The sequence below is a fragment of the Glycine soja genome, chromosome 16 (genome assembly GCF_004193775.1).
Source record: "Glycine soja cultivar W05 chromosome 16, ASM419377v2, whole genome shotgun sequence".
NCBI lineage: Eukaryota > Viridiplantae > Streptophyta > Magnoliopsida > Fabales > Fabaceae > Glycine > Glycine soja.
In genome coordinates this window covers 6635431-6648568 of record NC_041017.1, presented here as the reverse complement: position 1 = coordinate 6648568, position 13138 = coordinate 6635431, and the positions used below count along the sequence as shown (strand labels likewise).

At 31.7% G+C, this 13138-nt stretch overlaps 1 protein-coding gene across 2 annotated transcripts; it reads left to right on the top strand.

Moving 5' to 3' along the window:
* The first annotated feature begins 3008 nt into the window (after window positions 1–3008).
* LOC114391195 (alpha/beta hydrolase domain-containing protein 17C-like) lies at window positions 3009–7551 on the top strand. Of its 2 annotated transcripts, none has more exons than XM_028352224.1 (5): window positions 3009–3612; window positions 4853–4889; window positions 5010–5246; window positions 5329–5376; window positions 6790–6946. In XM_028352224.1, the coding sequence occupies exons 1-5, from the start codon at window positions 3311–3313 to the stop codon at window positions 6799–6801; spliced, it is 636 nt and encodes a 211-aa protein (XP_028208025.1). In that variant the 5' UTR covers window positions 3009–3310; the 3' UTR covers window positions 6802–6946. The 2 variants fall into 2 exon arrangements, with proteins under 2 accessions (XP_028208025.1, XP_028208024.1); XM_028352223.1 differs by having other exon boundaries at window positions 3014–3612; window positions 6780–7551.
* Window positions 7552–13138: the final 5587 nt, after the last annotated feature.

The window sequence follows — 13138 nt, the reverse complement described above, 5'->3', positions numbered from 1 at the left end:
CTAAAATTAGTTGTTATATGGTCCTTTTCTACCTGCAAGATTATTGTTTGTCCTCCAAGCTTGATTCCAACCCTTGCCGGAATTTTGGGTCCACAAGGGTGATTGGCATGATTATTTACCACACTCATACAGGTTGTTGGGGAAGGGAGGGAGGGGTCCATCTGAGGACTTTTTTGTCCTTTAGGAAACTGATTTGTGTAATTTTGACCAAACGACCCTTTGTACTGTGTCAGCATATAACTTATTCCCAACCTTTATTCACTTATCTGGGGATCCTAGACATGAAGTGAAACATTGGGATGATCTCCTTGGGATTTTCCCTTTAGTTTTTTTGGTTCATAGCAAATTTTGCTTTTTCATGTTGATCTTCACGTGCTTATGTTTATGTTGCTTGCTAGTACGATTTGCACTAAATTGCTTTTGTCAGAGTTGATGGGGGTGGCAACTCCACGTGAAATTGAGCTTGAGATGTGGACGTTGCCATGCCAATGATGCCATGGCTCACTAAACTAATTTGTTGCATTCTTTTTTTTCCAAATGATGATTGTGAATGTGCCCTCCTTAATGAAGCACTTGGAATTGTAATTACCTCAGTTGTTTGCCACGATAAAAGGAAAAACCACATTCTTCTCCCCGCCCCTCCCAATGCAATTATGTGATTTATTAACTTGTGATTTGAATTATCAACATTTTTGGTATTTAGCCTGTTGAGCAAGTCTAGGATAATAACTTGTTAGTGCTTCACCTATATAAGTGGTTAACGCACCTTGCATGACATCACCATGTGCCTTGCGTGTTTTTTTTTTTGGTGTGATAGAGTAGTCCTAGTTTAAAAGATAAAGATTAATTTCTCTAGAGATTCATTTAAGTAGATGATCTCTTTCAAAAAATATTTTTTTATATGCATGAATTTAGAATTCAGCTCGTAATCATATATTTAAGAAATAAAGTTATCAAACAATTATATCACACCTTTCGTGCATGGTTTAATTGTTAAGATATGAGGAATTTTTATAAAGGAGAGTGTTGATAAAATATTTTTTATACTAGTTAAAATTAATTAGAAATTTAAAAACTAAAAATGAGATTAATTAAATAAAAAATGAAATCTAAAATATTTTGTGATTTTATAATAAAGAATGTGTGTTCTTAAATTTTTTCTTTGACTTATCACTTATCCAAGGTTCTTGTTCAATGTGAAGATTTGTTTTAGAAGTCTCTACTCTCAGTATGGCAAACAAACGATGAGTAGTGATTGTTTGTATGTGGGATGCAAAAGTTGTCCTCGGTTCCACAATTCGAGCTGTCTTTATTGATTTTGGTTAAATTTTCTTATACTATTAATCTGTTGCTAAACCAACAAAGTTGCCGCAAACAAGAAAAGAAAGAAAAAGCTAATTAGTTAATTCAGAAAAATCTCTCCTCTAAGTGCGTGTTTGGGAACTTTTTTGTGAAACAAATAATCTTTTTTAAGAATTTCTTTTGATAAGCTGTAAAAGCTTAAATAATTATATATTTAAAATAAGCTGGTTTTCTTTTTCTTGGGAAGTAAGCCGTTAAATCTCATTAAATCAACAGCGATGTTTAATTGATATCTAACCAATTGTGGTCTAAAATTGTAGACCATTGCTATTTGTGGTCGTCGTTAACTTTAGTCTCGTATTAATGAGAACTCAATAAAACAATATATATGATTTGTCTGCGTGTGTACCATTATCCTTCCTTGTCACGAAAAAAAAATTATTGATTGGACCATTTTGGTTTGAAAATGAAGAATTTTCCTTCAATATAATCGTAGGCTCGTAGCAAATAATAGCTGTTTCTAATTTCCAATATTTTTGGGGTCGACTAAACCTCTGCCAATTAGCATGCCTAGCTACTTCAACTGACAAACTAATTTGAAAATTATTAAAAGCGCTTTATAATTATGCCAAAACTGATTCCCTCTGAATTAAATCCTGCCGTTTTTTTTTCTGCGTTAAAAGTTTGTGAACTGAGTTCCGAGAATTTATTAGGATCAAGTCTTATGACTTAAAAAAATACTTATAAAAAAGTTTTCCTATTAATTTCGAACGTATATTTTTTTGAGATATGAGATTAGTTTTTATCGATTAGACTAAATTTTATTGATAAAAAATGTCTAAGTGAGACTTCAAGACATGATATGCCTAAAGTATTTTTTTTAAAATGTAAATTATATTAAAATCAAAATGATACAATAATAAACGGGACATACTCCCGCAGTTAAAGAAAATAAAAAACCTCCCTAATACAAGAAGACCTATATCAAGATGCTAAAACAAATACGTGTGCTTGTCTATACATAACAAAATTAATCTTACTAATAACCTCACAGGAAATATGTCTAAAATATTCGTATAAAAATATTTTGACTTGTAGTTTTTATTTTATTTTTATAAAAGACTTTAATGAAATCACAAACAATCCACCCGATAAATAAAAACGCAATTAACAATTTCGCACATGGTTCAAAACGATCTATTGAAACTTTCTTTTCTTTTCCATTCTTATTACCATATTGCCGCGCTAACCGTCTTATTTTATTAAAAAAAATGTACAATTCACTTGAATTCCTTCTTTTGAAAACGTATGCGCATTTTCGGGGAACAGGACATTAAATATGCGCACATTTTATTTTTTTTGTTGCAACTTTATAATTTCTTCAGTAACCTTCAACAACTTGTACACACAATTTATCAATCAAATAGCAGAAAGAAATTAGACAAGATAAAAATTACATAACAAATACGATATTTTGATGATCACAAAATCTTACATCAGTTAAGAGTTAAAATTAAGTGTTGTTAACAAATATATATATATATATATTTTCAATCCAACAATCACCTTATAAGAATGAAATCATCATTGGATTTTCTTAATGGTACACAAATTTTAATTGTAGTATTCTCTGGTTACCTTACTGTTGATGGGTGGTTACAGAGCAAATGGTGATATAACATTAACAAACAAAAAACAGACCAAATTATGCAGCGGAAAAGAATCATAGGAAATAATCGATGACAATATTATGAAGGTCATGTTCACTGGTCCAAGTCCAATTGGTAGTAGTAGTAAAAAGAAGCATTCTCTCTCTCTCTTATCTCAGTCTCAATAAACTAATCAAGTTTAAAGCACCACACACAGCATATACACAAAGAAGCTCTCTTTCACTATCACCACTCTCCCTTTCGCTTTTCGTCCTAACCAAAAAAGAAGAAGAAGATCTAATAAACCACCAATTCATTCATCATTTCAACAACGTGTGTGTGTGTGCGTGTGAATTATTATGGGAGGGGTGACGTCCTCGATGGCGGCGAAGTTCGCGTTCTTCCCGCCGAATCCGCCGTCGTACAAGGTGGTGACGGACGACATGACGGGGCTGCTGCTCCTGACGCCGTTCCCGCACAGGGAGAACGTGGAAATCCAGAAGCTGCCGACGCGGCGGGGCACGGAGATTGTGGCGCTGTACATACGGCACCCGATGGCGACGTCCACCGTGCTCTACTCCCACGGCAACGCAGCTGATCTCGGCCAGATGTACGAGCTCTTCATCCAGCTCAGCATCCACCTCCGCGTTAACCTCATGGGGTGAGTTCTGTGTTTTCTTGCAGTTTCGTCCTTTTTCTTTCTTTTTTTTTTCTTTTGCTCAGAGTCTCTGTTTTCCTTTTTCTGAGGGCGTTTCTGCAAATTTTGATTTTTGAAATCGAAGTGGTTTTGATTGGGAGGTGTGGAATTCGTGATCAGCTAGAGTTTTTTTTTTTTTTTTTACTGAATTCGTGATCAGTTAGAGTTGTCTGCTATGATTTTTTTTCCTAAGCATAGTATTGATATGAAATAGTTCCTGTGGGTCGGAATCCGTAGCTAATCTTTGTCAACAACCGAGTGCAGTTAAAGTAGATATTTCCATTCCAACACAACTTATTCCATATCCTAGGACTAACCAGTATCCTAAACCACTTGATTAAGGGACACAAGGGCTGTTATCAGTTATACCAACCATTGTTTTTGTTGGGTCTTTGAATGTCTGATTTGTGAGTAATAGGATTGGTCTTGTTTCATTTGGGTTTGTAAATATAACTATAATAACTATACTACCGGTTAATCGTTATTCTTAATCTTTTAACCGCGTGGTTACGTTGCGTATGTAGAAATCACCTCCTTAATGTTGTGCTTTTATATTTAATTGGTGTCAGTCAATTACCTTTACTTACCGTATCTCTGTGCATGTGTTAGACTTTGTTTGTATAAGCTTATAAGAGAATTAAGATCTTGTTTGGATAAGTTTCTCTATATAAGTATAAGGAGAAAAGTTGGTCCTGTTTGAAATTTTTTTCTATAAGCACTTACAAGAAAAGAAATTAAAAAGATAAAATAAATTAAGTTTCTCCCATAAGTTAACTTTAGATTATGCATAAGTTAAAATAAGCTTTTAGGGAAGCTAAATAAGAGATTTTTTACAAGTTAACTTGTGCATAAGTTAAATTTAACTTGTGAGAGAAGCTTATTCCGTTTTACCTTGTTATTTTCTTCTATAAGTGTTTATCAGAATTTTATTCGAATAGAGTCTTACTTTATAATTGTGTTTGCAATTCAAGTTCCTGATCATGACATTAGAGCAACACAAGCAGGGTAACTTATTTTAGTTTTGTGACATTGCTCTATTTTGTTAATACTGGACTACCCTTTGTGGCAAAAAAATCTGTGATTACATGTACTTTATTTGTAGAGCAGAGCATTTGGTTAAAGTGAATATTGTTAATTGAGCTGAACCAGAAAGATTGAGTGTGAAATGGGAGTTTTTCTCACGACAATCTATGATTTTGTGCAGGTATGACTATTCTGGGTACGGACAGTCATCAGGGAAGGTTTGTGTTTATGTGAAATGCTTGTTCATGCCATGTCGTGATTCGTCTTATGCTTAATTTTGGATAGTAGTAGAGTTGTAAACTTTCATGCTGATGAACATTGTTTTGCTTGTACTGTAGCCAAGTGAGCAGAATACATATTCAGATATTGAGGCAGCATACAAGTGTCTAGAAGAAAGTTATGGTGCCAAGCAGGAAGACATAATCCTTTATGGGCAATCTGTTGGCAGTGGCCCAACTTTGGATCTTGCAGCTAGGTTGCCTCAATTAAGAGCTGTTGTTCTGCACAGTCCCATACTTTCTGGCTTAAGGGTCATGTATCCAGTAAAGCGTACATACTGGTTTGACATATATAAGGTAGTATATATGCTGTTTTTATTTCTCATCATATATGTGAATTTCTTAATCTAATAAGATGCTGCTTTGTGTTGATATGCAGAATATTGACAAGATTCCGCAAGTTAATTGTCCAGTTCTCATAATTCATGTAAGTTTGCTTCAGAGATATTTCTTGTGAAATGTAAATGCATCTGTAATTTAGTTGTATGGGCTTGGCTTCAGGGTTAGTTACATTCTTCTGACATTTTCCATTTTTATATTTTATCTAGGATGCTTGACTGGCATCTTTTTTAATCCTCTGTTATTTTTCTTGACACCCTTGATCTTGTTTTCCTTCTATTGATTTTTTTTAGTAGTTCTAGACTTTGAATATTTAAAAATATTTTTCATTTTGAATATTTAGAACAAAAAGTTCAGAAATAATAAAAAAAAATCTGTATGCCAAGCACCTTTTTTTATGTTTTTCAGAATGTGAAAGGACAAAATGCTCTAATAAAAGCAGTTATAGTTTACTTCTATTTCTGTATGGATAATGCACTTAATTATTTGGTGATTGATATTTTGTAAGTCTTGTGCCTATGATTGGCTCTTCGGGCCATGAACTTTATGATCAACATGCCACCAAACTGCTCTAGATAGATAAATTTATTCAGGAAGAGTTCAACTGTGGAGGGTAAACTTTGGGGCAAGGATAATGACACAAAAATATCCATTATCCAAGAGTGCTCTTCTTGGCAGGGTACTCCCCTGAAAAACCTAGAGTACTTTGTACTCCTCTGGTGTGGAGTGCTCCCTAAATAACAAAATAATTTCAAATTAAAATCTTACAGAATTAAAACCTAATTGAAATAACATAAGCTAACAATGCAACCCTACATCAGCTATGGTTGCTGCCTTGCGACCTACTTGTCCCTGGTTCTTGTTGCTGATACAGCATTACAATTCATAGGTTGTGCCTAAAAAATCATGGTGGTTGGCTCATGCATTGAGCCACTATTTTGTTTTCTGAAAAATATAACTGTATATTTGAAAGCAAGATTGCAGTCAAAATGCCAATGGTTTTGTACTCTTCTTTGGACCTTGCTTGCTATGCATATCAACTTCTCTATGGTTTAAAAGGATGCTCCATCAGATATTAGTGAAACTTGTCAATGCTTGTCATGCAGGCTGTCATCCTTTTAGGAACCTTCTTGTATATGATTTCTCAATTCTCATGATTAAAAATATTTGCCATATTTCAGACCATTTCATAATTCCGAATGTAAAGGAAGAATACCTTCATACTTTTCACCTTCAGACCATTTCATATTTGTCATATGCTTGTCTGCTATGTTCTTCAACCTAAATGAATTAGCTGAGGTCAATAGAATAATTCCAGTGTAAGATTTTGGAATGTGCTGCCATGCAATCGCAATTAGAGTGGTAGCTAACAGCATTTGAAGTTCAAACTACAATGCATAATTAGTCCAAATAAATACATAGTGACATATCTTTTTAAAATTTTACAATATTGTTGCAAATCCTCCAAATAAATACATAGTCATTGTGTAGGGTACTTCAGATGAAGTTGTAGATTGCTCCCATGGCAAGCAACTCTGGGAACTGTGTAAAGAGAAGTACGAACCACTGTGGCTCAAAGGAGGAAACCATTGTGATTTGGAGCTCTTTCCTGAGTACATCAGGCATCTGAAGAAGTTCATAACAACAGTTGAGAAGTCTCCATCGCAACGATACAGTTTCCGGCGGAGCACAGACCAGTTTGAGCAGCCTCGAAAGAGTACAGATATTTTTGAAGTAAGTAGAAAGAGCACTGATCGTAGAGAAAAGCCAAGGAAGAGCACAGACAAGCCAGAAAAGCTGAAAAACTTGTCTAATAATTCTGATATGTTAGAGAAATTGAGAATGACTTTTGATCACAAGGAAAGGTCTAGGAGAAGTGTGGATTGTCATGAGAAGTCCCGGAAAAGCATTGACCATCAATTAGAAAAAGCAAGGAAGAGTGTTGACAGGCTGGACAGAATAAGGAGTGGATAATAATTCTTCTTATAGTGAAATTATATTCATGCATGGGTTGGTTTTATGGGGTTCTTTTTCTTTTTTATATTGGTCATCATGTTGTGTAGTATGGCTTATATCAGATATGAATACTATTTAGCATTGAAGAAAAGGGTTTGGTGTCATAGTGAGATTCACTTTTCATTCATATGGTATGGCCTATTTACCTCTGTTGCACTCTCCCACTTTATGTGACAAATGCTACTAGCATGTTAGCACATTAATCTTTTGAAAAATTTGTCAAAAATATTTTATCAAAAGATACAAAGAAATTCTTATATTTGTATTTTCATTTCTTATTTTAGTTTTAGCTAAGGATCAATGTTGTGATCAATTCTTAAACTTTAAAGACTAATTTAATAAAAAAAAAATGGTGGACTAATATGATGATACGATAGTATTTGAATAACCAATTTAAGGATTTATTTATGGCTTAAATAACTTTATGATACCTATAAAGTAGGAGTATTTTGATTTTGATATCTAAGCTTTATTTTATTTATTTATTTTGGTATGTTTGACAAATTCTTATTTTTGAAATAACTACTTGTTCTTTGGAAATTTTTAACTGGTATGACTAACAAAATGTCATGTCATTAAATTCAAATCATTTAAAAAATTATTGATTCAGCAATAGATATTTTTTTAAAAAAAAATAACAAAATGTGAACTACCAAAATAAAAAAAGGTTAGATATCAAAACTAAAATATCATATTTCATAGATACTTAAAAGTTATTTAATGAATAAAAAGAAAGACAAATCTAAATACAGTGAAAACAGAGAAAAACAAGAGTTAGAAATACAAAATTCAAATGCAAGTATACCGAATCTAAATCTTTCTCTGAAAAAAAAAACTAAGAATCTAAATCTAAATAATACACTTTAAATACCACCAAACCAAACTCACATATAACATTTTTTAAAAAAGATATATAATGTATTTTTCTACTTTTAATGTCTTTCTCTTGCAATCTTTAAATTTATTTCTTAAAACTAGGATGTTTGAGTAATGTGCTGTCTATATCAAGTTAATTTATAATGTTTAAGTAAATATACAATCCTAAATTTAGGAGGAATTAACTTAGACTTATACTTATGCAAGACTTTAGTACTCTTACATCATTAATAACTTTAAATAGAATGTATTTTTGTCAATCTAAACATTGGATTTTTTTTGGGTACATTAACCATTGGATTATAAGTTTTTAAATCATTATCTTAATATTTTGTAAAAATTAAACAATAATAATATAATCAATTAGTTTCCATATATTACACGTGATGTTTTTTTTAAAGAAAAGCACACATGATACTAATCATAGTACACATTGATGTAAAATTTTATATATATAATCTATGTAATAATAACTTTCAATCCAACAATACATTTTAAAATAAATTCTCTAATGGAAAATTATTGAATAATAATGTTAGTCGTAATATATCGATGTAATGAGAGAACAACAAAAAAAATAACTTGTAAATATTATCTTACATGACTAGTTTACAATGAGGACATTGAGTTAATTGTTATAAAGCATTAACATTCCTTTTGTTCAAATATGTTTTCAACACTCTTCAATACTTATTTAACACTTTTAATTAGATGTCTAATTACTTTTGGTTAACTTGAATATTTAACTCTATTTTTAACATAGTTTGGACTCCTGAACTAACACCTACATATGAACACAAGTTAATATTATTAAAAAGATTATTCACTTTATAACTTTTGGAAAAGTCAGTTTAAAAAAAAAGTATACAATATTAACAAAAATAATGTCTCTTGCCTTTTTAAGGCTTGTCATTGTAGAAAAATATAGAAAATTGATTTAAAAAGGTAAACATATCGATATTTTGTTTTTGTTATGTTACTCGTTTAATTTCATTAGAGTTTCTTTTTTATATATGTATATGGTCTGAGTCCAATATTTTAGACATTAATTCTATAAAAATGATCATGTCCTAGTTGTGTTGAGTGTCTATGCTTGGTTAATTGCACATGGTAATTAACATCCCATTACAAACGAAATGGTGTAAATTACCCTGATGTGTTCTCTCCAACTCACAAAATAAGATAAAACCAAAGTGGGAGGTGGGGGAATTAAAAATAACTGTGTATACTAATATTGATCCTAGACGAGGTAGTTTTACAACAAACAAAATCTGGAAGCAATTGCTCCATATAAGGGATTAAAACAAATGGATCATTTAATACATTCTCAAAATTGGAAACTTCAATCAGTAGATAGATTCAAATCTCTTGTTTGAAGTATTTCTTCAGCCTGTTGCATGTGTCATATATATATATATATATATAACGCAATTCTTTTTTTTGGAATCATAAGTGCTTTAAACCTCCCCCATATAAGCAAATAGAATTCCCATTTGAATGTTACTTTTCCCATTTTATTTAATGAATTCTCCGATGTAATCAGATGAAGTGAGGATGTGGGTATTCGAGGAAAAATTACCAAGTGGGGAGAAGCTCACAGATGTTATCAGCAAGACCAATGTAAGGGCTAGCCATGCATTTCATTTTCATTCTGTATGCAATATTTTTTTATTCAATCAATATTAAATAATTTACTGTTCTTGTTGGCAGGAAAATGTCAAGTATCTCCCTGGAATCAAGCTTGGTAAAAATGTAGTTGCTGTTCCAGACCTTGAAAATGCAGGTATTAATTAATTAAATTGTTCACTTTTTTTTTCTTTTTCAAATTCTGTTTTAGGTGTTCTACTTTATGATTTGGAAAAATAAAACAAAAACCACAGCCATGTACCAAGATTTTGAGTAGAGAAAAAGGGAACTAAACTCGACAAGTATTTACATTTGTTTAATTTTACTTTTAAGGCTGCTTTGTGGTTTATGAAGCATGGGCTCTGACAAGGATATTGGACGCGATACGGACACAGCAACATTGTGTAAACACAAATAAAGAGATTCTAATCAAATAAAATAAAAGTAACATATATTAAAATATCTAAATTAATGGTATATTTATTATTTTAAACTAATTTTTTATATTTTTTCTAAGTGTTATTGGTTGTGTAAAGGTGGCTACACATTTTTCCTCTCTTCATGCAATCAGCACAGGTCGCTTTCCACCATCTGCCATAGTTAATATCGGCTATCAAAAACCCAGGTATACTCTTTGTTAAAAGCTCAGGGAAGTGGTATTTCATGCTAAGAAATAAATATTAGTATAAATTCTGATTACAGTTACATTTCTAACTTGTAGGCATGTACAATTACAAAGCATGCTTTAGATGCATTTACAAGGATAGAATGTCTGCAATACTCAGAAAGTTCTCTTAGGAAGCTAACTCTTATTCAAAGTTCATATCAAGTGTTGTTCTTTTTCCACTCCAATTAACACATGCAACAGGCTGAAGAAATACTTCAAACAAGAGATTTGAATCTATCTACTGATTGTATAATTTATAATTAGACAAAATTTAAGTGTAATATTTTAAGTATATTTACTGTTATTATCTACTTAAAATTGGAAGATTGACATCAAATATCAACACTGATTACATAATGAATATCAAAATTTGGTTAGAGAATTGTACCAAAAATATTCAGACATCACACGACTAAATTTAATTTTAATCAAAAGGGATCAAATTTAAATAAAGATAAATTTAATCAGAAAACGCTACATTTTGATCAAACAAAAAAATGGTTAAGTGAGAAAAAAAAAAGTTACCATGGAAGGAGGCAAGCCTGGAGGTGGTGGAAGCAATAAGCTTTGCCGCTACCAAGAACGGTGACTTTAAACATCTTGACGTAGCGCAAAGGGAAGAAGAGAAAGACATGCACAAAATATTTTAAAGCGAGGAAAGTGGGGTTATTGCAATATACTTACACGTTTCGTGAGACAAACAATATCGTTAAGTTGTAAGCAGTTATGAGTGCGTATGTTTGCTACACTGGCCAGTGCAGCGTGCACAGGATTACGTTGTTTGCGATGAACCATATTAGTAATCAATTAGTAATAAATTAATATTTTAAATATAATAAATTTTTTAAGGCAAGAAAAGTCACATTAATTATTCAACTAATTGAGTTAAAGTCCTTAAATGTTTAAATATAATAATTAATAATGTATTTACCTAATGGATTTATTATCTATTTAGTTCTTAAACTTTTTAAAGTATCTTCTATTAGTTTTGAACTTTTTTTCATCCTTATTTTTATATTTTTTTAACTTTTTTTCGTTATAAATTAGTTTTTAAATTATTGATAAATTTGATAGTAATAATTCATATACTAATAACGTTAGTAATAATTTTGAAGTATTTAAGTAAATTGATTAAATATGTAAAATTTAAGTGATTAAAGTCATATAAGTTGAACTTCATTGATCTATATCAGAATGGATCTTTTCTCAACTATCATCAGAATTATCATTTTGACAACTATCACCTTTTTTTCTGCTTCTTTCAGGAGTATATCAGTTGAGTGGACTCTACTTCGGTGGTTATCTTTGAAGCTTTAAGAGGTTAATAAGAGATTTTGATACTATATTAGATTTCATTTTAAAATCAATTGATACTAAGTGAAATTGTCCAACAGATATATAAGCTGCACCTCAAAAACTGAGACAGGCGATGTGGAACTTCCTAACAGGTTCATGTGTTTGATCAACCTCCGCCAGGCGTACAGATTGCTTTGTTAGCAGATGTTGCTGTTGTTCAGTTCTTTCGTGGCTTTTAGTTTGGGCTTCTAGCCCCATTGTAAACCAAAGAAAAAAAATCTTGCAATTTGGTGATGTTTGTTAAAGATTCCAAGACAAATGACGAGTTTACCCAGCACTAACCCGTCTTGTGCATCAGGTTATAGACCAATTCATTATAATATCGGTTTTATTTTTTTTTTAATCCTTTTAACACTTAAACATGATTACATGAAGAACATGTTAATCTATAAATAGACAAATAGTGTCATCGTTAGATAAAAGTCTTCCATACGAGCTTAAGCGCGTTCAAATCACACTATTTTATATTCAAACACAACTCAAGGTAAAGGAATTAATATATGGTATAGTAAGATAATGAAATATTCACTTTATCATGGAACGAAAAATAAAATTATTTTTTAAAAATAAAAAAATATACAAATAAAATTGTTCTTGATTCCACATTAGATAATGATCCAAGCTTAGCTAGCAACTCAGCACACATTGGTTACCTTCACGATAAATGTGCTTAAAGAAAAGGTTCAATTGGCACACTTTGGAATTGTTGATTCTTCGAATAAAAGCTACATATATATGAATGAAAAATAGTGTCATTCAGATCCAGCATTTGAAGAACTAGCAACCAATCTGACTCATGAATGACATTTGTAAAGTCATCATCCCAAGCTACTTGTAGCCCGGCCACGCATGATTTCATGAAACTCGGCGATGACATTTGTGGTGAATTCACAGGAACACTTGAAACCCATAAGTAACCTGCGTTGCCCAAAATTGATATCTTATTACGAGTATGTGATGCTTATGAGTAGTTGCGACCTTTTTCAAAATCTTAAATAAATTTGACTTAAATATTTTTTCTTTTGTCATTTATCAATGACTGAATTTTGTTGTCCAGTAATTTTTTTTAAGGAATATGTAGATTTGCTGTTGATTATAATTTTGCAGCAGAGTTGGACTCTTGCAGGTGACACCAAAGCTAGGATGGGAGGATCATGTAGCTTTTGGTTGAGAGGAAATCTAAGCATATATAAAGCATACTTGTAATATGTTGCTATTTTATTATATTAGTTGCTTTGTATAGGTGTTGCACAATATTTGTACTTAATTAGCTGTTTGTTGTAGTTTGGGGCTTCGGGCACTACTTGTG